Here is a 24,320-nt window from a genome sequence, read left to right as displayed (position 1 = left end):
TGGAAGAATTACTAGACAGGTGTCACCGTGTGTAGATGCTATGAATTGACTAATTTGTTGTAATTTTTTTGTTGTGTTTTCTTGTTATCTTCATTTTGAGAAAAACCGGACATAACTTATGTTAACAATTTTCGAGCATAAATTGAACAGTTTGTAATTGTAATATAATCATATTGGGTGTTATGTTTTTTGTTGTTAATTATTATGGATTAAAAAGCTGTAATAGAATGTGTTAACAAATGCAATTTGAAATGAATAAATAAATATGGGTTTGAAATTATTTTCAGTATCACGGCGGAGGCTGAACGAGTACATCTCGCACTACGAGCCCCTCCGCTACGAGGCGCAGGCAGTGCGCGACGCGCACGCGCGCGCGCGACGCTCGGCGCTGGCGCCCGCGCCGCTGGCCGCCCCCGCGCCGCCCGTGCACGTGCGCTTCCGCGCGCACGGACAGCACTTCCATCTGCGACTCAAGAGGGACGTGTCCACATTCAGCGAAGACATAAAGGTAATCTAATCTCATCCAAATCAAAGGTTTCGGTATTATTTTTTAAGCGAATTTCACGTGCAAGTCCCATATTACTAGTTTTGTAGATAAATCTAGTTAGATGCTTGGATTTGCACTCGGAATACACACATAAACTTATACGCAGCATACTATAACAGTGTTTCATAATTTATGACCCTTCGAAATCGAACCATATACTTAATAATAGAGATGGTTTAAAAGCGATTTTGCGCTACATCTTAAAGAATATAACGTCGTGATCGTAAAACATCGACGGTTGTGCGAAAAATACGGCATTGTCTTTTTTATAAAGGATTTATATTCCAGGTTTTAAAAAAAATCAAATATGTAACTAACCCAAGTATCAAAAGATATACTATTGTACTTATTGAGTTGACAGTGTCAAAAAAAAAAATAAACCGCTCTCATGTAAAGTTAAAGAAAATCTAAACTATGAAGTTTATATTTATATTTTTTATATACAGAAATCATCCTTCATAGGATGTATTGCCAAAAAAAATAAAATATTTTTTATATTTTTTTATATTTTTAGTTTATATTTTTTTAAAGAAAATCTCTCGTGTCTTTGTTCTACAATCATGACGATATTATTATCCATTCTTGTATCCATCATTATTTCTAGTCGGGATGCTGGATTACAACAACCTCGAATCTCGTTCTTCATATTTTTCTTGGGTAACATTTTTCATAGGCTGATTTCAGGAAGTATGTACGAGTATAATCCAAATATATTGAAAGATATCAATTAGTATGTTCCCAATAATTATGCCAGAGCGAGATCCCATGCACTATTTTACGCACCTAGAAGCCGTACGAATTCACCCATCAATTGTTTTATTTTATTTTGAAGGAATAACCCGCTAAGCCTCTATGTTTTTAAATGATTGTTAGTAGGTAGTAAAGAAAGGATATGGAAGAAAGTTGTGGATAATATACATCACAACACCCAAACAAAAATCTTTGTTGGATTTTTTTTTGCAACTGGCGGATATTAAACCCGTGACGCCAGTTTCACAATTTTCCGCTCAACCAACTGCGCCACGGCGCAATTCGCTTACGGGATACGGCATCTGCACTTAATATGGGGAGATGGACGTGGTCTTTTTTTTTACCTTCCATCAGACACAGGATGTGTAGTAAGTTCTTGGTATTCGAGCATCATACTGCAAATGTTTTGGGGACATGGGGAGTTTAGAGACAAGCTTCATAAACTTGGACTTGCCCCTGTCTCGAGCTGTGCTTGCGGAGATAACCACCAATCGGCCGAACACATCCTGTGGCACTGTGTGCTATTAGATGATGCCAGAGATGAAATGCTGAATGGTCTGACAGGGGTCATGCGACCTGCGCGGAATGTGGATCTGATGGCCAACTGTACGAACATTGCACTCTTCTTTGTCAAAATTATCTTAACATTTGTCGTAATATTTCTTATACAAAGCAGTATAACTTATTTATGAAAATTTTTAAAAGATTATAAATTTTCAAAATAAAAAACAAAAAGAGCTTAACACCACAATTGAATATCTTAGCCTCCTTGATCATCTTTTTAATAAATCTAACGGTCCCTTCGCGTATCATTGCAGTTTAGAAGCTCAGCTAGGTCATTTGTCTCAGCTATTCGAGTGTTTAGTCTGAATCCAAGCTCCCATATCGGCCTATCGAACGTTGGACAGTATATTAGAAGATTTTCTACAGTCTGCTCAACGATGCCATCACATGGGCAGTAAATGTCATCTCGCAGCCCAAAGCGATGCAGATATTCCCTTATGCATCCACGCCCCGAGAGATCCTGAGTTACGTAGTTCCCATGTCAGCGTTTCATTCTTCCAAAACGTTTTGGCTTCGTCTGAGCTTCTCAAAAGTTTCCTGATTCACTTATTGGTAGTTTCTTCTTTATATATATTTCTCTACTCATTGGATTTGTCGTTTAAAAGGGACCACCTTGCATGGATTATTGAGACTTTATCAATGTTCGGCCTGACTTTTTTGGCTATGCAGTTTATGTGACAGATAAATGACAACTTTTTATCAAATATGACACCTAAATCTTGCACTTCAGAAACAGAAATTAATTTATTGTTCCGAATCAGATAATCAAATAGGATAGGATTATTTATTTTTATAAATTGCATTACCTTACATTTTTTTATGTTTAGTTGCAGCTTATTAGTCAAATATGTTTACACCAAATAAATAATCTTAGAGTTAAACAATCATTGACCGTGTTAATTGCTTTAAAAATCTTTATTTTGTCAGTAAACGACAATACCTCAACATCATAGATTATATTTATTAAATTATTTATAAAAATTATGAACAGTATTGGACCCAAGTGGGATCCCTGTGGAACACCACTTTTTGCAAAGAAGGAATGGGATTGAATATCTTCAATTTTCAACGTAAGTATTCTACTGGTTAAATAACAAGTAAACCAATTTAACATACGTGAACTTATACCTAAATTAGATAGTTTATGCATAAGAATTTTTAAACATACCTTATCAAAGGCCTTGCTGGGGTGCTATTCACTCTAAAGTAACAGTGTCTAAACCACTCTCGCGGCACAAAAAAACACTTTTTTCTCGTGTATTTTGTTTGTAAATACACGAGATAATATGGCCGCGAGAGCGTTTGGAATACCAGCCCTGAAATCGATATAGATTGAATGAACCTGTTTTTGTTTTTAAAAGAATCTGAAAGAATATTTTCATATAAAATAAAATTAGTGAGATATGATCTAAAAGACATAAATCCATATTGAGAAGTGGTTACTGTCTAGCTAATACAATAATATATATATATATTTTTTAATTTGGGATAGCGAATTGTTTGCATATTGGTATGTAGTGATGTCACTTTTATCTGTGAAAATCTGAATTATGATTTTGAATGCGTTAGATTGAGATGGATATATGACAAACGAACGAATTTACGAAACGAAATTGTGACAGAATAAGCCTGCTGATTTTCACAATTCAGGAAAATGTCCCTCTGACAGAAAATTTATAAAAACATATGAGGTGGATGTACCTAGAAGGGATTCAATACCTTTTTAAATGAATATGGATGGTATTTGAGTCGGGTCCATAACTACCATTAAATTTGAAATGTTTTTTTTTTTCTACACCCGACACCTCAATATAAAGACAGGATAGTTGTAAATTCGCATTACTGTTAATCACAGTTAAATTTATTTACTAATTATTTTGTTCTTATGCATACACTTAAAAAAATCTTCAGAAACATTTGCTTTATGTTTTAAATTTCTTACAGTTGTTATAAAATAGTGCATAACATACGAGTATATTAAGGTAAAGAAGTATTGTCGTTTTTAAGAGTTTTAAAATAGTTAAATATTTTTTTAGCATTACTACTTATTGAATTTTCAATACTGTTTATATGTTTTTTAATGGCAACTGAGTTGAAAACTTTTTATATCGGTATCTTTACTTCTGAAAAACACTGTAATCAGACATATTTCTCTACATTGTATAGATTTGTGCTGCTTTATTACTTGTAAATAAAATCAATAAATTATGTACTAAACCATATAGGAAATTAAGATATTCTACTTTTGGTCATTGGAACATGTGTATTAATTTATGCATGTAAGATATTATAAAATGAATCAGCATCATCTAAATTATAACATTGAAATAGTATTTATTACTAGAATACATGGATTATAAATCCTAACATATATTTTAACATTTTCATACAAAAAAATATAACATAGAGGCAAAACAACGACTTATGTACTCCACATACCGCCTCAAGTAGTATCGTTTGAGACTCAAATCAACATTTTTGACGTTCTGTAGCACTCCGGTAGCCTGTTATATTCACTACAAGCAAGGCACTGTAGAGACCTTAAACTATACCTTCTTTGTAGTGTGAGATTCAGATACTTATTTTTTTTTTTTTACATTTTTTTTTAACAGGCCAGGAGGCCTAATTACAGTGGCGAATTACATCACAGAGCACCCAGGCTTGAGAAAAATCACATTTTAATTTTTGTGTTCTCACCGGGAATCGAACCCGGAACCTTTCACGTGTGAGTCAAGCGTCTTGACCACTACACCACGGAGGCCGCCGAAACGTGCAGATTAGGATTCTGTCGTGTATTATATTATACATTAAGGTGTTATAGAGTCCAGGGGGACTCGATCAGCTGCGCATAGAGGAAAGTTGACTAAATAATTCCTTGGGACTACGACCTCTATGCAGATAAATGAATGAGGAATAGGATATATGAATAAAAGCCTTTAGATCCCCTGAATGTGATGGAGAACTTCTCGATATTACATCCAACGGTAGTAGAGGAATAAATATTTATGTGTTATTTGTAAATGATGGGAAGATATTGAAGCACTAATTTAATTCATTTAAGTTTGCGGAATCAACGCATCCGCTTTATTTTCAATCTCAAAAAGTATGACCATGTATTACCCTTTCGCTCCAAACTCAAGTGGCTTCATTTTTATTGGCGCATAAACTTTTAATCTCTCTCAATTCTTTATAATATTCTTCACAACCATTGCGCTCCAAAATATCTTGCTGAGAATTTTATTTACCTTTCTGATCGTGGTCTTACGCTTAGCTCTTCTCAGGAGAGAACACTTTCCATTCCTCGACATAGCACATCATTTTTCAGCTATTCCTTTTCCGTCCAAGCTGACTTTGGAATGAGCTACCTCTTCATATGAAAAATGCACCTTCTCTAGCCACTTTTAAGAAACGCCTGAAACATTATTATATATTCCCAAAATCCTAAACTCCCTGAATTTTACTTGTTTTTTAAAATAATATTTTTTTATCCCCTTTTCTTTCCTTTGTTCCTCTTTCTCTCTCCTTCTTAACTCAATATCTGATTCCACATTCCTCATCATTTAATATGTATAACATAATTTACTTTAAAAAAAAAGTTAACATGTGCAAGCCTTATTTCTGCCAATTAAAAAACAGCTGTTAGTTTTAATCAATTAAGTTAATTTTATTATATGTATGTATCTTTTGATATATATTTATGTTTTTTTAGTACAAAATTTGGACCAACTCTTCTTTTAACCAGTCTGTTTTTTTGTTGACTGGAAGATATTGCTTTAAGCAATAAGTCCGCCAAAGTACGTATTCTTGCTACTTGAAGTTTTAAATAAATAATTTATATACAACAAGAAGGTGACTCCTACAGCTCCAACGATTTTGTTCCAGCTCACAAAATTACATTTTTAAAGATTTGTTACTTTAACAACGGTAAAAACGTACAGGAAAAACTCGTTAAAGTTTATTTTAGTATATTATGTTTTTGTTTTTAAGCCATATTTATTTTTATATTGTATTTCAGATTGAGGGTCCTGCGGGAGAATTGCAAGATGTGGACACCTCACACATATACCACGGTGAACTATTGGGTATGTTATTCCATTATATTATACTTCACATTCAACATTAGCTTCCTGCCTGGTCAAAATTATTTTTAATTATGACACCGAAACAAAAAAAATATGAAAATACGAAGAGACGTTAAAATATTTATCGGTGTTTGTTGATTCGATTGGTTCGTCGAATACGAGTACATGTTACCGACGATTTTTTTTCATCAAGTTTTCAACAATTGGCTACCTGTACATAATATGTCGTCCATCATCAATAAATCATGTTTTCAAATGCAATTTATGTTATTTATGGATGATTTTTTATAATGTAATTTTATTGAAACTTGGTAATTTGTAAATTATGTTTTATTTTTTTTCCGAAACTAATCAGCATGGCAAAACCCTCATTGTACTCGTAATAGGGCGCCACAGTTGTAGAGATGGCATTTCGCCATATTGCATAGAACAAAAGAGTTTCAAATCATTGTTTTAGTTTTCGGTTTAACAATAAACGTGTAACGGAGGGTTTCGGTTTACGCTTGCATTTGCGTTTTTCGACCTGAGTACATATGTTTTGTTGTAAGCTGATTTCGTGATTGATAATTCTAGAATGATTTTGTCTGTATGGGCGGCTCTACAGCTGTGGCGCCTTATTACTCCGAGGTAAAACCATTATAAATTGATTCGTAAAAAAAATTGAAACTTAACATACACTTTTTGTTTATTTTAATTTTAATTCAGTCATAGGATGGGAGGTCTCACGAAGCCGAAACATAATGAATTAAAAAGAAAAATTGTTGAAAACTTTAAATAAAGAAATTAGTTAATATATTGAAGTTTTATTAATTGATGTCACAACAAAAAATAACAACTTTTTTGAGAAGCAAATGCACGCGTTTCTGTTCAAATATTCATCAATCTCGATAAACTCCCTAGGGGGTAAAATCTTTTAACTTGTGGACTTGTCTAAAAAGTCTGGAGATACTCTAATATTATTGGTTAAAGGTTATACATTTGAATATCAATTCTATTGACCTCTTTTCACCCTTTTCCTTATTGTTTTTTTTTACTCATCCTGTGTTTGTTAATCAGTCATAGAGAGGCACCTTGCTACGTCGTTTTTGTGGATGTTTCTTGATTTCATTGTTAGCAGTTTTTATACGATTATCAATCAAACTCCTCGGTACTTTTGTTTATCGATGAAAGCGCTCGATATTAAACCAAGAAGTTCCATTGATGTTTTGTATCGAAATTATAATTAATAATACATTACCGCCCAGTAAATATTTTTTTTAACTTACTATATTTTAGTTATTTGATAGATAAAATATAGTATATGAAAGATGGGCGATTCTATAATAAATAATATAAATATGTTTTTTGTAGGTCTTGGTAACAAACTCAAACATCCACCTAAAAATAGCTATGTAATCAATTAGAATTATTTAATTTTAAATAAAAAACTTTTCACAAACTATTTTCAACCAAAATTTCGCCGTCTTCAATCGGGGAATCCAAACAATTTCCATCATATTGTTTGAAAAAAAGCCGTAGAAAACTTTTGCCTTTATTGTTTTGTTTTAATCATTTATTAAAAATATTTACGGAAACCAGGTTCCTATGATACCGGCATCGTCAGATGTGTGATCTCTGGAAAATTTAAAAAAAGTAGTCAAAGCTTTAAACGCGCGTTTTTTAAAAAAATTAAAATTCGATCCCTCCAAGGAATTTCGGTAAAACATCGAAATAAATATCTATTCCTCTACTTAGTTTTATCGTCATTCACTTTCCGCACCTAATGTTGCATAAGGCACTGCATTAGTACACCAACCGCAGCGTATCTTGATCATTTATGTTACATGAAGGTAAGATGATCAGTCTTAAGCTTCAGGTGCCAGTCCAGGGACTTTGAAATATTCTAATGTAAAAACGCCTTTTTAAATAAATATTTCACGTCAACCATGTCGGGAATCGAACCCGAGACCTCTTGCATGGTGGGCACACGCGCTGACCACTACGCCACGAGGCCGACAATAATTTTATAACCAACGAATATTGTGTTACCCGGCAAAGTTTCTGTAATGATATCTACAATATATTTTTTTGGAAAAAAATTAGTACAATACTTTACCTCCAGACCTAGTGAATCTCTGTATGCCAATTTTCACTTTATTTTCTTTTTCAAGTCCGTGAAAATTAGTCACCTTTTAGAATTGTTTATGGCCATCGCAATAAAAAACTTTAATGGCCTTACCCTTGTATAAGAAACTTAACATTTAGGATTACACTTTAAAATAGGTTTCTACCGTTTACCTTTTATTTAAAAAATATTTTTTATAGCATTGATAATCAATTAAGTATAATTAATATTTAAAGCATTAACTTTGTGGTCAAATATTTTACTAACTGTTAATAAATATTTATATATAACCACTTACCGACTTTTCTATGTCTATCGCTTTCCTGACGAAGAGACGGGTACGTCTCGAAACCGGTAGACATAGAAAAGTTGGTAAGTGGTTATATACAAATATTTTATAACATTTAGTAAATAGGAATTGTTTAATGACTGAACGTCTACATGTGTTTTTTATGTTCCAATGCAAAATCGATTTAAACCCTGCAATTTGTGTTAGATTTGTAATGCCGTAGGTATTAGTTATTATTTGTCCCGACTTAACACGGAATTTTCTAACAAGTCAGGACATAAAATATTATAATTGTGCTTTGATAAAATTGTGTATTGTGTGCACTAAATAAATAAATTATATGAAAGTAAAATTAGGTGCTATTAATTTTACAAATAAAATGTATTTATTTATTTACTTAAACGTCATAAAAATAAACAAGACTATACGGGCATAAACATAATACACTGAGTGTTCGTTTTAGTTAAATTAAAAATATAATTTTTAACTATATGTATTTGTATATATTATTGTTGCTAAGTTATATACCACACGTGGGGTGAAATATTTATTTTGCAACTGGACTGTATCTTAAGCAAAAAAAACTATTCATTTTCAAACACATGCTTTTTCACGTACTGAAATGATTTTAAAGCCAAATTTATGAAAGTGAAAGAACCTAGAGTTGTATTGTACTAATGACGAGTAGTAACAGGTGTACTTGTACATCATGCTGAGAAGTAAAAATACCTCATAAAGTTAAGTACCTTCTGAAATAATAAGAGCGATTAATTTAAATTAAGAATAACTCCACATTTCGGTAAATTTGTTTATTTGAATTCATGTCTATTAGCTAAATTCGTTACACATTGTAAATATTGTTTTACTCTCATTTAACATTTGTAAATATTGTATGTTTTGTTTATGGCTAAAATTACCAAGAATGGTAAACGCCATACTATTATTTTTTTTAATACGAAAAATAAATAAGTTGATGAGTAGAAAATTTAGTCAACTTTTAAACCAACTGAAATTAAATGTATTCATTTTACCGTTGTTTTGTGTTCTGCATAGTTAATATAAGTTATTATGTTTTATTGGAACACATTGATAAATAAATATATTGAAATGCCGTCTTGCACTTGTGCATTTCTCTTTGAGCTTCCGGAAGTAATCGCTTTGTTGATTTTCATAATTCGCCATTAACCATCCCCGTATCTGCTGCACTCGTGACCCGAACACGTAACAACAACGGATAGCAATTAGCGCCCATAGCACTAGAGACATTATTCAAATTTCCGCCTAAGAGCCGCGTCCTTCCGTCCTTCGGGGTATTTTTCATTACAAACGCTTCATCCTGCATAAGTTATTTCCAAGTTACGAAATTGCGCTCATTTGCATTGCATCACTTAGCCGAACTAGCGAGGGCGGGAGCGGGAGCGGGAGAGAATAAATTCCTAAATATTCCGCTGCACGTTTTAATGAGGGGAATACTTCCGGAAGCGTATCCCGGACTGAAATGTTTTCGGATTGCGGAATACACCGCGCGTCCCGTTGTCTAGCGGGATTCGCCCTTATTATATGGGACGCCATAAATTGGTCGTACAAGCGGGGGCCAGGTACATTAACATAAAAGTCAACCCAGAATAATATGAAGTAGGCTGTATAAAGGAACTGTACGTAAACATACCTGTCCTGTGTACAAGTACTGTATTGTTTGCTTTATTCACATCCTCGTGCAGCAGTGAATAAAAAAAACACCGTATTTACGGCCATTGCGCATTATCTTCATTTTTGTATTTAATTATTTTTTTCAAACCTTATTGTTTTGGTATTATTTTATAATTCTATTCTCTTATTTCCTGTATTGTTCTTATTTCATAATTTTATCCGGAAGAACCATCCCTGTTACCGCCCTCCTTTACAAAATAATCAATAACAACTTAGATTGCAACTGCTTGAGAAAATTAAAATTCGTATCCCTCAACGTCCAACTCGGCTGCAACAATTGTTTCATGTTGGTGTATTTCAAGCACAAATAACAATGGGAATGCATCTATTCCCAGAATTCTAAATTATTATTCCAATTTTTTTCTGAAATCGATTTATTCATATTTCCTCACTCTTAACAGCTTTAAAGAAAATGCTTGAACCTTAATTGCTAATAATAATTATAATTTAATCTAACTGTACCTATTTCAGTTTCAGTGCTGCAGAAAAGCGTTTATTTTGTATTTTTAAACACATATTAAAATTAGTTACCCACTAAGTCTAAAAACTTTTCGGTAAGACACATTTTTTTAAAGACGGCTTTATTTTGCACAATTTTATACTATACACATTTATTTATTACCTTTTAACGGACACTATAAAGTATTTAGCAGATATTTCTTCGGTTTTTTTTTCAATTGGAGATCTTTCATTTTAATGACAGTTTGCGGAGATCATTAAACAACCTTGGAATAACGCAATTTAATGTTCGTTCGTTCCGATGTAATTTGTAATTCGGGGAACAACCAGGGAACCGTTAGTTTTTAATCTAGTTTTATTAAAAGGGGTTTTACATACTTTATTTTTGTATGCTTTCATTTTATATTTATTTTCTCTTGTTTGAAAGAAGAAAGGAGGGTAGGCTGATCTGGGTTTACTCCGTATGGATCCCCTTGCGAAAGATTTTTAAGACCGAGTAAACAAAAAAAAACTTTTTCGTTTCCATTTCTTTAGCAGGAGACTGCTGCGAGATATTGCATAGATTTAGAGTTGTCCAGATGTTTATTGAAATAAATGTATGTTTATGTAATAATATTAAATTTTTATTTTTGCTATTATTTAATTATGTACATGCTTCCACTTTTCATTATGTTGTATCCCAACTCAACACAGGGCCCTTGGCCTCATAGAGTTTAGGTTACATAAATTTAAAAAAATATTGTTATGTTTATTTTTTATATAAGTGGAATGATACGGAGTGGCTTTTCACGGGTACGCTTTTTTTATTTTTTGTCATTGTTTTTGGCCATATATAGAAAACTATAATTGACCTATAATTTTGGTTTATTTGTAAATATTGTATTTTTTTATTAAAATGGCTATTGTTTTCTTTTCACAAATAAAATAAAAATGTGCACCATTATGTATCTTGTGCGTGCTCGCGCTTATGTGGTTTATTCCCGTGTTACATAATATATTTAAAATACACGATGCATTATTCCCACCTTGTGATATTACATCAGTAAATATTGCAAGAAATCCTTGACAATTCGATTTTTTTTCCAAAATAAAAAACGGTGAAGGTATTCGTCACGAAATTCGAAAATAATATTTCTTCCAAGAAGAAAATATCTAATGGATACATTTTATCTCGTGAATATCAAAGGAATACGACGAACTTTTTGTAGGGAGGTCTTCCCTTAATGAGGAAGTTCATTTATCGTCGGCGTCGCTAGTATTAGTAAAGAAACTCTTTCTGTGCTAAAATAAGGATAAAGGAATATTTTCCTCCGATATGATCGAAGCAATTTGCTCTATTTTCACTTTATAGCGTTACTTCGTACAAAGCGCTACGTACTTAACTTCTTTGTTATGACAGTCATTATTTTTGTATTCACGATGTTACTAAGTTATTGTAAATTTTCTTTTGAAATCTTTATAAAAATTTACAATGATTTCTCTAAATGGTGTCAGTGTCAAATCTCGCGTAGGTATTGTAAACTATTGTACTGTAACTACGAGTATGTCACAATAATATGAGATATTTTAAGCTGGTATTGTGTATGTGGATTCCGCAATACCTTTCTTTTAATTCCAATAAATATGGTAATTCAGCAGCGCTCCTAGACTACCCATAAATTACCTGACATATCCCACCAAATGCACAAGGATGAATAACATTACATTTTTGCATCTTTCTACAATAAATTTGCCTCATGAACGTTAACAAGGTTTTTCAATTTTCCGGGCAGTTAGCTCTTTTATTGGGCACCAGAGAAAACGTGGTATTCCAGATGTTAAATAAGGTCAAATAACTATGAGACAAAAAGTAAATTGGTCTCGATTCTTCGTTCAGAAATTATATGAATTATTCAGTTTGATACTCAAAAGCGTACTATTTCAATGGAGATATTTTACTCTGAAAAATACATTGGACATTAATTCCCCTATCTTCATTATGTATGTACTTCTAAGGAATATATTTTTTTTCTCTAACGACGCTTTGACTTTAACGTCTTAATTTACTCACCTTTTCTTTTGCAGTGATGTATTGCAAACCGTCCAGTCACTAAACTAAACATACTGAACCACTCTTCTAAACCTTGTGTGATTTTTTTTCTAATATTTTACAGCTGTACCTATATTGAATACATAAAATGTTAAAAATAAACAAAATACAATCATTAATTAGGTTATTCGAAAGGCTTTTGTTTTTTTTAACTAGTATTATTTACTAAATGTTATTAAATATTTGCATATAACCGCTTACCGACTTTGCTATGTCTAACGGTTTCGAGACGTACCCGTCTCTTCGTCTGGACACCAATTAAACCAACATGCAAACCAACATGCAAAACCCACTATACACCTTCACCATAGATGTTGCACAAAAATATAAAACCAACACGACATGCATTTTAATAAGCACATGCACTGATTAAATAATGAAAATACTCTCTTGTTTGAGATGAATGAAAAAAGTAGAGAAGATGGAGGGAGGGGAAAAGCTTAATAGGTTTTATAGGGTGACCATTACAGTGGAACATCGTAAAAAGGACTATATTGGAAGTTTGTTTGATTATTGATATTTTATTTAACTATTTATTTACTACTATTATTTAACATCGGTTTCAAAGCAATTCTCATAAAATATAGTGTTGTATAAAATGTGGCACTACTATATTTTTTTATTTTTTATTTATTACATTTAATCACCATTACCCATATTTTAGCTATTAGATTTTTTTTTAAAACTTATTTTTTATCGTTTCATAAAAGCTATTCGTATTTATTGACTTAAAAACGGAAGATTTGCAAGATTGAGCTGAATCGTAGACCTATCACCTCTAAACACGAGCAGTTTGCTCACTTGGATAGTAGTAACGTGATAACTAATATGTGAACTACTTATCTACTGTTATTTATGATTATTTGTTTTTATTTTGTGTATATTTAAATTAAATTGATTTTAAAAATAAATATTATTTTATTTGTTTCTCTTTTTGAAGGGCCATTAAAACCTGTTTCTATTTCCCTTTTTGGAAAATCTACAAAACACGTAACATCTTCCTAGCATTAGTTATTCATTAAATTAGTTCCACACCTTAAATTCCACATGGTATAATTTAGTTCTCGGAAGGTCCTACCGCCCGCCATTTAATACTGTGTAATATTACTAGCAATTAGATGATATACACTACTAAATACCAACTATAACTTTGTCTTCGGAGTTATGTGTATATGTATTTGATTGGTGGAAATAATCTAATTATGACTGTTTAGACATTCTGAAATAACATTAATTTTTATTTACGGTAACATTTATGATATTGGTTAGTTTTTTATTTATGGCAAAGAAGGTCGCAGAATATTTTAAAGTCTTGCATTTTTTGTTTTTCCGTTTTCCAGATCATAACTCATAACGTTGTGGTTGAAAATGGGTTTGTTTGAATACCTAAATCGTTTAATTACTAAGCTTCGCCAACCAACACTTCGTTTTTTATGTATTTATTTTACAAAAACGGCATTAATTGCTTTTTACGTATAAGGATACATAAAGTGTAAAAACTTTGCATGCATTTTATAAAAAAAATGCAAAAAATATATAATAGTTAAAACAAAAAGTTGTTAGTTAAAACGCCAAGAATAGATTTATATAGCATACTAAAAAGTTCGCAAGACATTAATAATTATTTTCATCATTTCATCTACTGTGTATCTTGCTCTAGACATATTTATAATTACCTTTTTGGTGCCACTTTTAACCACCTTTCCGACCACATCCCTCTTACAAAAGTTTTAACCAAACCAGCATTTGAAATTTCTATGAATTAATGATTCACCACTCAAATTACACCGTAAAAGAAAAATAGAGTCAGTTCAAATTAATAAAGTTCCTCAATTTTACGTTAGTTAAACCACTTGTGTGAGAACATACGGAGTTCGATCCCTACACATGCAAAAAACATAAATAATAATTCATTTCATGTTGTATTGGTGGCCTCGTGGTGTAATGGTCAGTGCGTTTGCCTACCATGCAAGAGGTCTCAGTTTCGATTCCCGACATGTTTATTTAAAAAAGGTGTTTTTACACTATAATATTTCATAGTCCCTGGACTGGTACCAGAAGCGTAAGCCTGATCATCTTACCTTAATGTAACAAAAATGATCAATATACGCTGCAATAGGTGTAATAATGCAGTGCCCTATGCATCATTAGGTGCGGAAAGGGAATGATGATGGATTTTAGATCTTTCTTAATAAATAGTTACGCAATTTTTTATTTGATTTTGAAATTATAATAATCATAAGCATAATCTATCATTCAATCAAATTGAATTTTCCTATTTACAATTAAATTGATATTTTAAGTAGTATCTCGGATGGCGAAAGATCTATTTCTTATGCCGTTCATCATAATTTTCCTACTCCCACCGAGTGGTGCATATGGCACTGCACTTGTACACCCCCTTTAAAGTATTTCACTTTGACCCTGCCAGGAATCGAACTCGGGATCTAAAGCATGGTTGACGCACTCGCCAACCACTACACCACGACGCGGAATTATTTCACTCGATTTCCTTTTTCAAGATTTTCACCTGAAGTAGCCATCGAGTTGAAAACGCTCATCCATGGTTCTGGTTCTATTTCACACACATACACTGTACATAACGGACACAATTGCTAATGCTGTTAGATTAAGTTTTCTTGAGGTGAATTCGAAAAAATGATACCATGTAATCAAAGTGTCAAAGTTTATATTTCTGTAAATTATTTAAATATTAGTTAAATGGTTAAACCTGTTGATTGTCTAAATAAAAAGTTTTGCGAAATATCTAAACAAATTAAAAACAAAGTTAATCAATGAAACGGAATCTGATTACTGTTCGCTACCAAAATACAATGACTGCGCACTTTAATTACGTCCACTAAAGGGCCATTAATTCGAGAATGTTGATTATAAAAAGGTAAATTGGTGTTGATGACTTGCAGTATCTTAGTCAAGCACATGGCGAAATTGTTATTATTAGAGATTCACCTTTTCTTTCACTTTCTTACGCGTTTATGTAGCACACCATATTTTCCCAGTCAGCTGTCTAATGTGGAACAAATCATTTTAATTCTTGGTAGCTTATTTTTGTAAACTCACTTTCATCTGCTGTGTTTGTCCGTACGAATATCTGTAAGTACTCGTTTCTACGCTATTTCGGCTTGTCGAAAAATGTTGCGAGTTCTATCCATTTTCTTTTGTCGGATTTCTCAAAAACATTTCCAGAATTACCCTGCCTCCGGGGGAATTAAGAAGCAGCATTAAGAAGGTAGCGTTCCTAATCATCGTAATATAGGAACATTTTTGTGAACTCCTTGTTATAGGCTTACGGACGGAAAGGTACGAGTATAATAAAACAATATTCTGTTGTGTTTACATGTTTTTTGTTCGGAAAAACGATGTTCTCTTTAATAATTATGTTTTAACAACTGAAATATGATCATTTTTTTATTAGCTTTACAATTAGTTTCAGCTCCTGATAAGAATTTTATTAGAAGATTGTAGTTTTTATTACATGGATTATGTATTGCTGTTTTAATTTTCAATGCTTTAAACTTTTTTTTATTTTATTTTAATAGATTTACGGATAAAGTCCATTTTGAACGTATATTATAACGAAAACAATCATATACAGTAACATAATACTAGAAACACAAGAAACGCTTGAATTGTAATGTTGTGCCTGTCATGTAGAAGCCATCTGGGCGTATATAATAAATAAAATAAAATAAATAAAAAGAAAAAGCAAAGAAAGCCCTTCAGGTACCCCAGCGTCAAGTTATTTGAGGAATGTGAGATCTTATATATAAGGCAATTATATATTTTTATAATAATAATGTTTTTGAAAGCAAATCATTCTACCAAATTCCAAAAGGAACACCCCCACTCTACCAGAAGCTAAACTAGAGGATGGGTCAAGGGGTGTACCACAAACTCTGAATTCGGGCAAAGAAATTTCAGGTTTCTGGGCCCCAAAATATTCAATTTGTTACCCGAACATTGCAAAACCATGACCCGGATTCAATTAAATAAATTGGTGAAAAATTGGTTACTGGGTTGAGGTAGAGAAAAATCGGAAAATTTACTCTAAAACATTCTTAAATAATAAATGGTATAAATTAATATTGTATAACTGTATAATAAATTTACCAGTAGGTAATATTTTTATTGTTTATTTTGCATAAAAATGTCTGCCTTAAAACAGGTTGTACCTAGTTAGGCAGACTAGACATTATCCAGAGAAATCTATTACCTAAGTGTGCATGTAGTAGATAAAGAAATTGTTATTTTTGTTAATAAACCATGATTATTATTATTATTATTATTAAATACGACTTTGTTTTTAACCACTAATTTAGTGGTTAAAAATAAAGTTGTTTTATTTATTTTATTATAATGAATAACCACAAAGTTAGTGCTTCAAATATAAACTTTATACAAATAAGTATATTGGACAAACATTATGGGATCCAGGTTGATTATAGATATAAGGAAGGTATTGAGTATTAATTATATTTTTTACCCAAGTGTGTATGTAGTAGATAAAGAAATTGTTATTTTTGTTAATAAACCATGATTATTATTATTATTATTAAAGACAAATAAGTATAATAAAATAAATAAAACAACTTTGTTTTTAACCACTAAATTAGTGGCCCTGATGTTCGTTAACAAATCTGATCATTCTGGGTAGAGGTGCCTGGAAACCATAGTTAGTCGTATGATGACCGAGGAACAGAAGTTCTTTATTTCTGAGTCTACGCGAAGGAACATTAAGAGGTATTTGTTGGAGAATAGTTGGGACATCATACAAACCATTGAGTATTTTAAAGATGCAAATTAAATCTGCATTAAGTTTACGTTTTGAAAGACTATAAATTAAGGAAGAGTTTTATGTCATTATGGTTATAGTTTTCTCTTGTTATTCCTAGTTTGTAAGCAATTTTTCTTATAAATTTATGCTGAACTGATTCGATGCGATTTATATGAGTAACATATGAAGGACACCATATAACAGAGGCGTATTTAAGATTAGGACGAACCAAGGAGCAGTAAGCGAGAGATGTAGCTGTATTAACAAAGCCGAGGAGTTTAAATGATTTGTTTATGATATAGTCAATGTTTCTATGAAAATTAAGTTTGTTGTCTAGAATCGTTCAAATCAACATTTACTTATTTTTCTGGATTCCATTCTTGGAATTGTTTTCCAGCAAACATTCGCATCTCTTTCTCAATTATTTCAGGTCCTAAGCTTCTCTTTTTAAATGATCGGCATGTAAGGAGTTTACGTCTTCTTTTATTTTGATCGAGGTACTCTCTTCGAGGTCGTCCTCTATGATTATTATCGTCTTTACTCCTTTATTTCTTTTTCAGTAAAATAGGTAGCATAAAACAAGTAATCTTATAAGTGCTGTGCAACAAAACCCTTCGAGAATGTCTTAACAAGTCCAATTACTTATGTTTTTATGGCGAATTTAGCCATTTTTGAATTGCAAGATTCAGGAGGTTCCTTGTTTTTCTTACTCTCGCTTGAAACCTACATCCTACATTTTAAGAGAATCGAAGAAATGATCTTTACCACCCTGACCAATTTTTGTTTCACTACAGTAGGTATCTAAAAAGATTATAGAACTGTCGACACGCGTTGTTATTGGGCGCGTTCCGTCCATACATACTGTAGATGCGGCTCATCCCTCAAACATAGTCAAATAATATTGATTGTGTCATTTGAAACAAAAACATAAATATTCTTAGAATTTCCGAAAATAAATTTCCGGCGCAAACGATTCCTAAATTCAAACAATATTTTTCCATACTAAATATTTACCTCATATGGCCCCAATAGTATTCGTTGGATATGCCAGATACTCCACTCAAAGTTCAGTCCAGTTCTATAGCAAAATAATAGATTTTTTGCTCGCGCATTAAGTCTCATAACACTAATATACAGCATCTAATTTGTGTAATACAATAAAAAAACAATTCTCATATCGTATATTCGTATAGCCTAAATAGTAAAACATGGTATTATTTCATTTTTGACAAAATTTATTTATTTTTATTTGGGAAAAAAAACAACAGTTTTCATATATATTGTATACAGAAAATAAGAATACATATGAACGAAAGTTGTGAAAACAGTCGATAAACATTTTTCACAGTGCTGTAAGATATTGATTAAGTACATTATCGGTATCAAAATAAAAGCAATTGACAATTGTTAGGCACTTAGAAGTTGCAAATAAAATAAAAATACATATACTTATATACAGTTATAAAAATAAATTTAATAGAAACAAGATAAATTTAAATTTAAAGAGTAAGAAAAGATAAAAGTTATATAAAAATAATGTAAAAGGTACAAAAATATGATAATGAACATACAATTACATACATAATTACTGACATTGTAAAACTAAACGGGTTTACTGTCTATAAGGAATTTTCTATATTTCACATAGGAGAGATGAAAAATGTCTGCGTGACCAGAGAGATTATAACAATGACATGCTCTAAAGAAAAAGTCGTTTTTCCTTGAGTTAGTCCTAGGTAATGGCAAATTAAATGTAGTATGGAGTCTTGTTCTGTTGGGTACAAGATATTCTAAAGAACTTGTAAGTAAAGGGCAGTCTACGACGTTGTTTACTAGTTTAAACAGGAATATTTTATCTGCAATCACTCTTCTATACTCCAGTTTTACTAAATGTCTTAGGTCTTAGGTCTTTTGAAAGAACCACATTTTTGTAAGCGTCCCTTCTGATAATAGTCACTGCACGCGCCTGGTTGTTATATTTCACTTTCATAATCGACATTAGCGACAATGTGTATTTTATCCAAAAGTCACTGGTGTAGGTGGATGTGCAGTATGCTCTGAATAAAAGTGCCTAACATTGTCGTTAGATCTGAAGAATATTAAATAAATAACTCTCTTTCTCTGTGCAGGCGACCGCGGCAGTACGGTGTTCGGCTCCATCACCGAAGGGGTATTCGAGGGGAAGATCATGGCTCGCCATGGCTCCTACTTCGTGGAGAAGGCAAAACACTATTTCCCGCACAACCACTCCGACTGCTTCCACTCCGTCATCTACCGAGAACAAGATGTCAACGATCCGTATGAGAACGTGCGGGAAGGTAAGATGTTTATCATAATCATCAGCACTCAGGGAACTCTATAAGTACACCAAACGTCCGAGTCAGGCCGATTCTGGCTGCACCCGGGTTGGATTCCTGGCAATGTCGGCATAAAATATTGGTTTCCAGGGTGGTTTTCCACTGCAATATTTCATTGTCCCTGGACTGGCGTAACACTGATCACCTTACTTTCATTTAAACAATGATCAAGTTACATTCCATTTGGTGTACCAAGATTTTATACTTATCTCTAAATTAACTAATAATTCTGACCTTTCCACGTAAAAATCGTATATTTATAAATATACATTTCTCAAAAGGTGGTTTTTTAAATGGCAAAAAAATGTGCTTTTAAACAATACCTACACAATTTTAAAACAAAGTAATTAAAAAATAATATTGTTTGTTTACTAGCAATAATAATAAATTTCATTATTCTACAAAACTCATGAACTAGAAATATAATCATATAAATTTCAAAATATTGTATTGTATGTACAAAATATCAATATTTTAAGAAAGCTTTGCTTTACAACTTTAAAAATACTAAAATCAATATTTGTAGCACTTTGTAGTCTTCTGAGTCCACACAAAATAAATACGTAGGGCCTTACTTATTAGATTTCCTTATACCAGGTTTATATTAAGAAATAACTGTACCCGGTTTAACTGTTTATAACCGATATAAAAAAAGGTTACTTTTCGAAATATTTATTACCTAAAATAACAATTCACAGGTAATTTCATGCTTAATTTTTTTTAAACAGTCAACACTGATATGTGTGTATCAAGACATGTTTTTTTAAATAATATAATACAAAGGGATAATGTATTCACATTACTTTATATGAATGGTAGGGAATATAGATTATGTGGTTTTTAACTATGTTACGCCTTCGCGTAGTGGTATACTACTCTAATAAGAATGGTATTCCCATCCGTATTTTACCACTATGCTTAGGGGTAACTTTATACCAAGTTTATGAGTAAAAACAATAGTTTAAAAGCCTATGACAATAAGTAGAAAATACTTTTTTCAAAAAAACTTTTCAATGACAAGTAACTAAATCTCGAAGTGACTATTTTTTTAGTGGATGAATTTAATCTATGTGATAATTACGCCAAAAACAAATTCCCCGTTTACCTTATTTGGTCAAATTTACTATCATCATCAACATCATACCCCTGTCCGCACCTGATGGGGCACAGGTCACTGCATTATTACACTAAATTCTGCTTGTATCTATCATGAAGGGACGGTGATCAGTCTTACGCTTCAGGCGCCAGTCCAGAAACATGAAATATTGCCGTGTAGAAGCACCCCTTTCGTTAATATTTCATGTCGCCCTTCCTAGGAATCGAACCCGGTATCATGGGAGGCGAACGTGCCAACCACTACACTACGAGGCGGACTTATCTCCACTCGATTTCCTCATTCAGAATGTTTAATGACTGCAACTATCGAATCGAAAGTACTCGTCCAGGACTCTGGTTCTATTTCACATACAGTACTGTATCCCTAATCCTCCCGGATACAGATATACTGTAGTAAATTAATAAATACGTTTATTAAATTGTGACAATAATAATATCACTTTTTTTTACATTTACAAAGTAATAAAGGTCTATGAAATACTTTCCAGTATTTTTTTTTTAATTTGTAATTTTGAATTCCAGCAAAAACGGTCATTCCATTGGCCACTCCCCTAATACGTCACGATTCGTGTTTATTTTTTCCTGGCCATTAAAATTTGTGTAGAACAATATCACGAATCTTGACGTCACAATATACCCTATTAACATGGTTTAATTAATCCCATAGCATGTCCTTGTAATAAAATAAAAAACCTATATTTTGCATCAATAATAAAAGGTATAAATTAAATAACGGTGTATATCTTTGAGTTGATTATTGAATTATTTGAGCCCGAAATACCTAATTACAAGAAGAATTTTAATACATTTGGAAGTTCATTATTCCACCTTGTTCTACCGTTACAGGGCGGTTGACGGTGGAGCGCGGTACGCGGTGCTTCATTAGATAGTTTAGTGTCGTTTGTAAATTGGGCGTCCCGAAGGAACAAAAGTTTCAATTGAAACGCTCGTCTTTCGCGACAAAGAAGGAAATCAAACATTGAGAAGACTTTCTTTCCCCATTAGCTCTCTTTTGCTTCAGCGAACCGTTATAAATGGCGCCGGGAACACTTTCCCTTAATTTGTTTTATATAACTTGTCAATATATCTCGCAGTTGTTGGACCGTGTGTTTTGCAGGGTTGTGTAAAACTCTGAGATTATATCTGTATTTTTTCAGAGATTGCTTCTCATTATTTCTTGTAAATGTACGTCTGTACATTTTTCATCCCCCGACCTTCTTTCCGTTTCGTATTTTTGACGGCGAATGATTTATTTCTCATTTCTAATAGTTCGCAGCTCCATTTCAATTGGTAGATTTTCCTTTGTTTTCCTTTTTCATTTCCTTTGGTAAATATTTTCTACGAAATCACGAGGCTGGGGAAGGAGTGTAAATATTCAACAATAACCTAATACAGACAAGTTTTTTCAAACTTTATTCGCTTTCCTTTTAAAAAAATATTATTACTTGTATTATGTACCTATATTTTTCTCTTATATTTTGGTGGAAAATTCAAACGCCGGAGTTTGTTTCCCATTAAAGAAATTTTATGCTAACTCAATTATTTCGAATTTGAGCCAATTCTAAAAAGGTGTTTTGATTGGTTAAGTGACCCGTACTAAGTAATTTTACACCGCCTCTATTGTCACATTTTACATGAAATGAGGGGGTTAAATGCAAAACTGCCACTGTGCACGATCGCTGTTTTTGGAAGACCAACTAATCCAGCAGCAAAAAGACTATTTAAAAAAAGTTTAATGTGTAACTTGTGCGTGGTATAACAGGTACTCTAACGAAAAGACTGTTCATTTTAAGTTGAATGTGCACATTGAACTCAAAAGAAATAGTCATTTGGCTACTGGTTTTGTTGATCTACCCATAAATAGTGATCATGCACAGTGGCTGTTTTGCATTTAACCCACTCAAATAAGCTTAGGAATAAACAATGAAATACTCGTATTTTTGTATCAAAAATAGTTTTATTTATAAGTTCCCATTTCGTTTTGATTTATCTACTTTACTAAAACGTGAATTCTTATTGGTTTTCATTACCCACTTATTAATTAATAATATTTTTGCGTCTACTGCTGTTTGTTCATTTGAAAAAGGAAACTCGTAAAATATTTATAAACTTGATGTTTTTCATTTGCATAAACGTTTTTTTTTTTCAGGCTTCTTAGATAATTTTCCATCGTTTTTTTGATTCTGTGAACACTGATGATCAAACGGTATTTTATCGTTATTACTTTGCAAAGAATTTGTTAAGCAAGGTATCTTGTATCTCAAAGCTTAGTAAAATGCACATGTAATCGTCTAAAATATTCGTAATCACGTTCTTTACAATGCGTATAGTTTCTTTGATCTATAATTGCTATAATTTTTACATGCTTTAATAATTCAATACATTAGATTTACTTAAGCAGCGTTGTCTATTGTAGTGATACATATTACTTATTATTACCTTTGTTTTTTTTACGTTTCATTTTTACCAATTTGAATATATTTCAAATTTTCGGTTTAAGGCTATTTACATATTAAGAAGCTTGAAGCAACTGAAAACTTGTTAGCTGCTTGAAAAAATAAGTGTTTTTAAGTAGATGAGTTTCATATTATTAATACTTAAAGCATTAACTTTGTGGTCAAATATTTTACTAAATGTTATGAAATATTTGTATGTTGGTTTAATTGGTGTCCTGACGAAGAGACGGGTACGCCTCGAAACCGGTAGACATAGAAAAGTCCGTAAGTGTTTATATGCAAATATTTAATAACATTTAATGGATGAGTTTCATTTGCCATTTAAGTATTTACGTGATAATACGACGTTTTCAATGAGTAAATAACTTGATAAAATACATTTTCAAAAGTGGTTGGTGTTTTCACAATCCTGAAATCTCATGTTCAAAAGACTCTAAAACCAACCTAGTTCCTGAAACATAACACAGTGGTCAAGGCAACATTATAGTATGGTATATAATATAAGTATAATATCCTTTGGTGGCTGATTTCAAAAGTCGCTAGGGTTTAATCACACTTGAAGTTGATTATATTTGGGGCGATAGGCCTTTGTTTTACGACATCCTAAATATAATTATATTGAAATATGAATCCCATCTTATAAAACCCTTTCAAATGATTAAACCGTTTTATTTATTTATTTTATTTTATTTTATTTTATTTAGAAAACATACAGTCATACAAAATCAGTATTAAAAACAACAATTAACAACAATTTTCTAAAAATAATGAAAGTATCAAGTGCGGAAAGGTGAGTGATGTGTTTATTGAAATTAAAGTCACTTAATAATGACATATGGTTTTAAGCTCTACCTAAATAATTCGTGTTTTGTTAAATAAAATAAAGTCTAAGTGTGTGTGCCAGTTATTTAATGACATCATAAAATATTTTTTTCCGGTAATGTGGACTCGTCAGAGGTACGAGGAATCCCGCTCTACCACGAATTGTTTAATATTTACGAC

At 32.1% G+C, this 24,320-nt stretch overlaps 1 protein-coding gene across 1 annotated transcript in view; it reads left to right on the top strand.

The window, feature by feature from the left end:
- LOC148272650 (disintegrin and metalloproteinase domain-containing protein 10-like) overlaps positions 1-19,707 on the top strand; it is a gene marked incomplete at its 3' end in the record, with an annotated part of 172,123 nt that extends 152,416 nt beyond the window's left edge. Inside the window, exons 2-4 of the mRNA XM_088239754.1 lie at positions 288-508; positions 5,877-5,943; positions 19,519-19,707. Coding sequence (XP_088095880.1) covers positions 288-508; positions 5,877-5,943; positions 19,519-19,707 — 477 coding nt within the window. The remainder of the gene's footprint in view (positions 1-287; positions 509-5,876; positions 5,944-19,518) is intronic.
- Between the last annotated feature and the right edge of the window lie 4,613 nt (positions 19,708-24,320).

This window comes from Micrasema longulum, unplaced genomic scaffold (genome assembly GCF_059751315.1).
Source record: "Micrasema longulum isolate JH-2025_06_02 unplaced genomic scaffold, ASM5975131v1 h1tg002259l, whole genome shotgun sequence".
In the NCBI taxonomy this organism is placed as follows: Eukaryota; Metazoa; Arthropoda; class Insecta; order Trichoptera; family Brachycentridae; genus Micrasema; species Micrasema longulum.
This window is presented reverse-complemented; position numbering and strand designations above follow the sequence as displayed.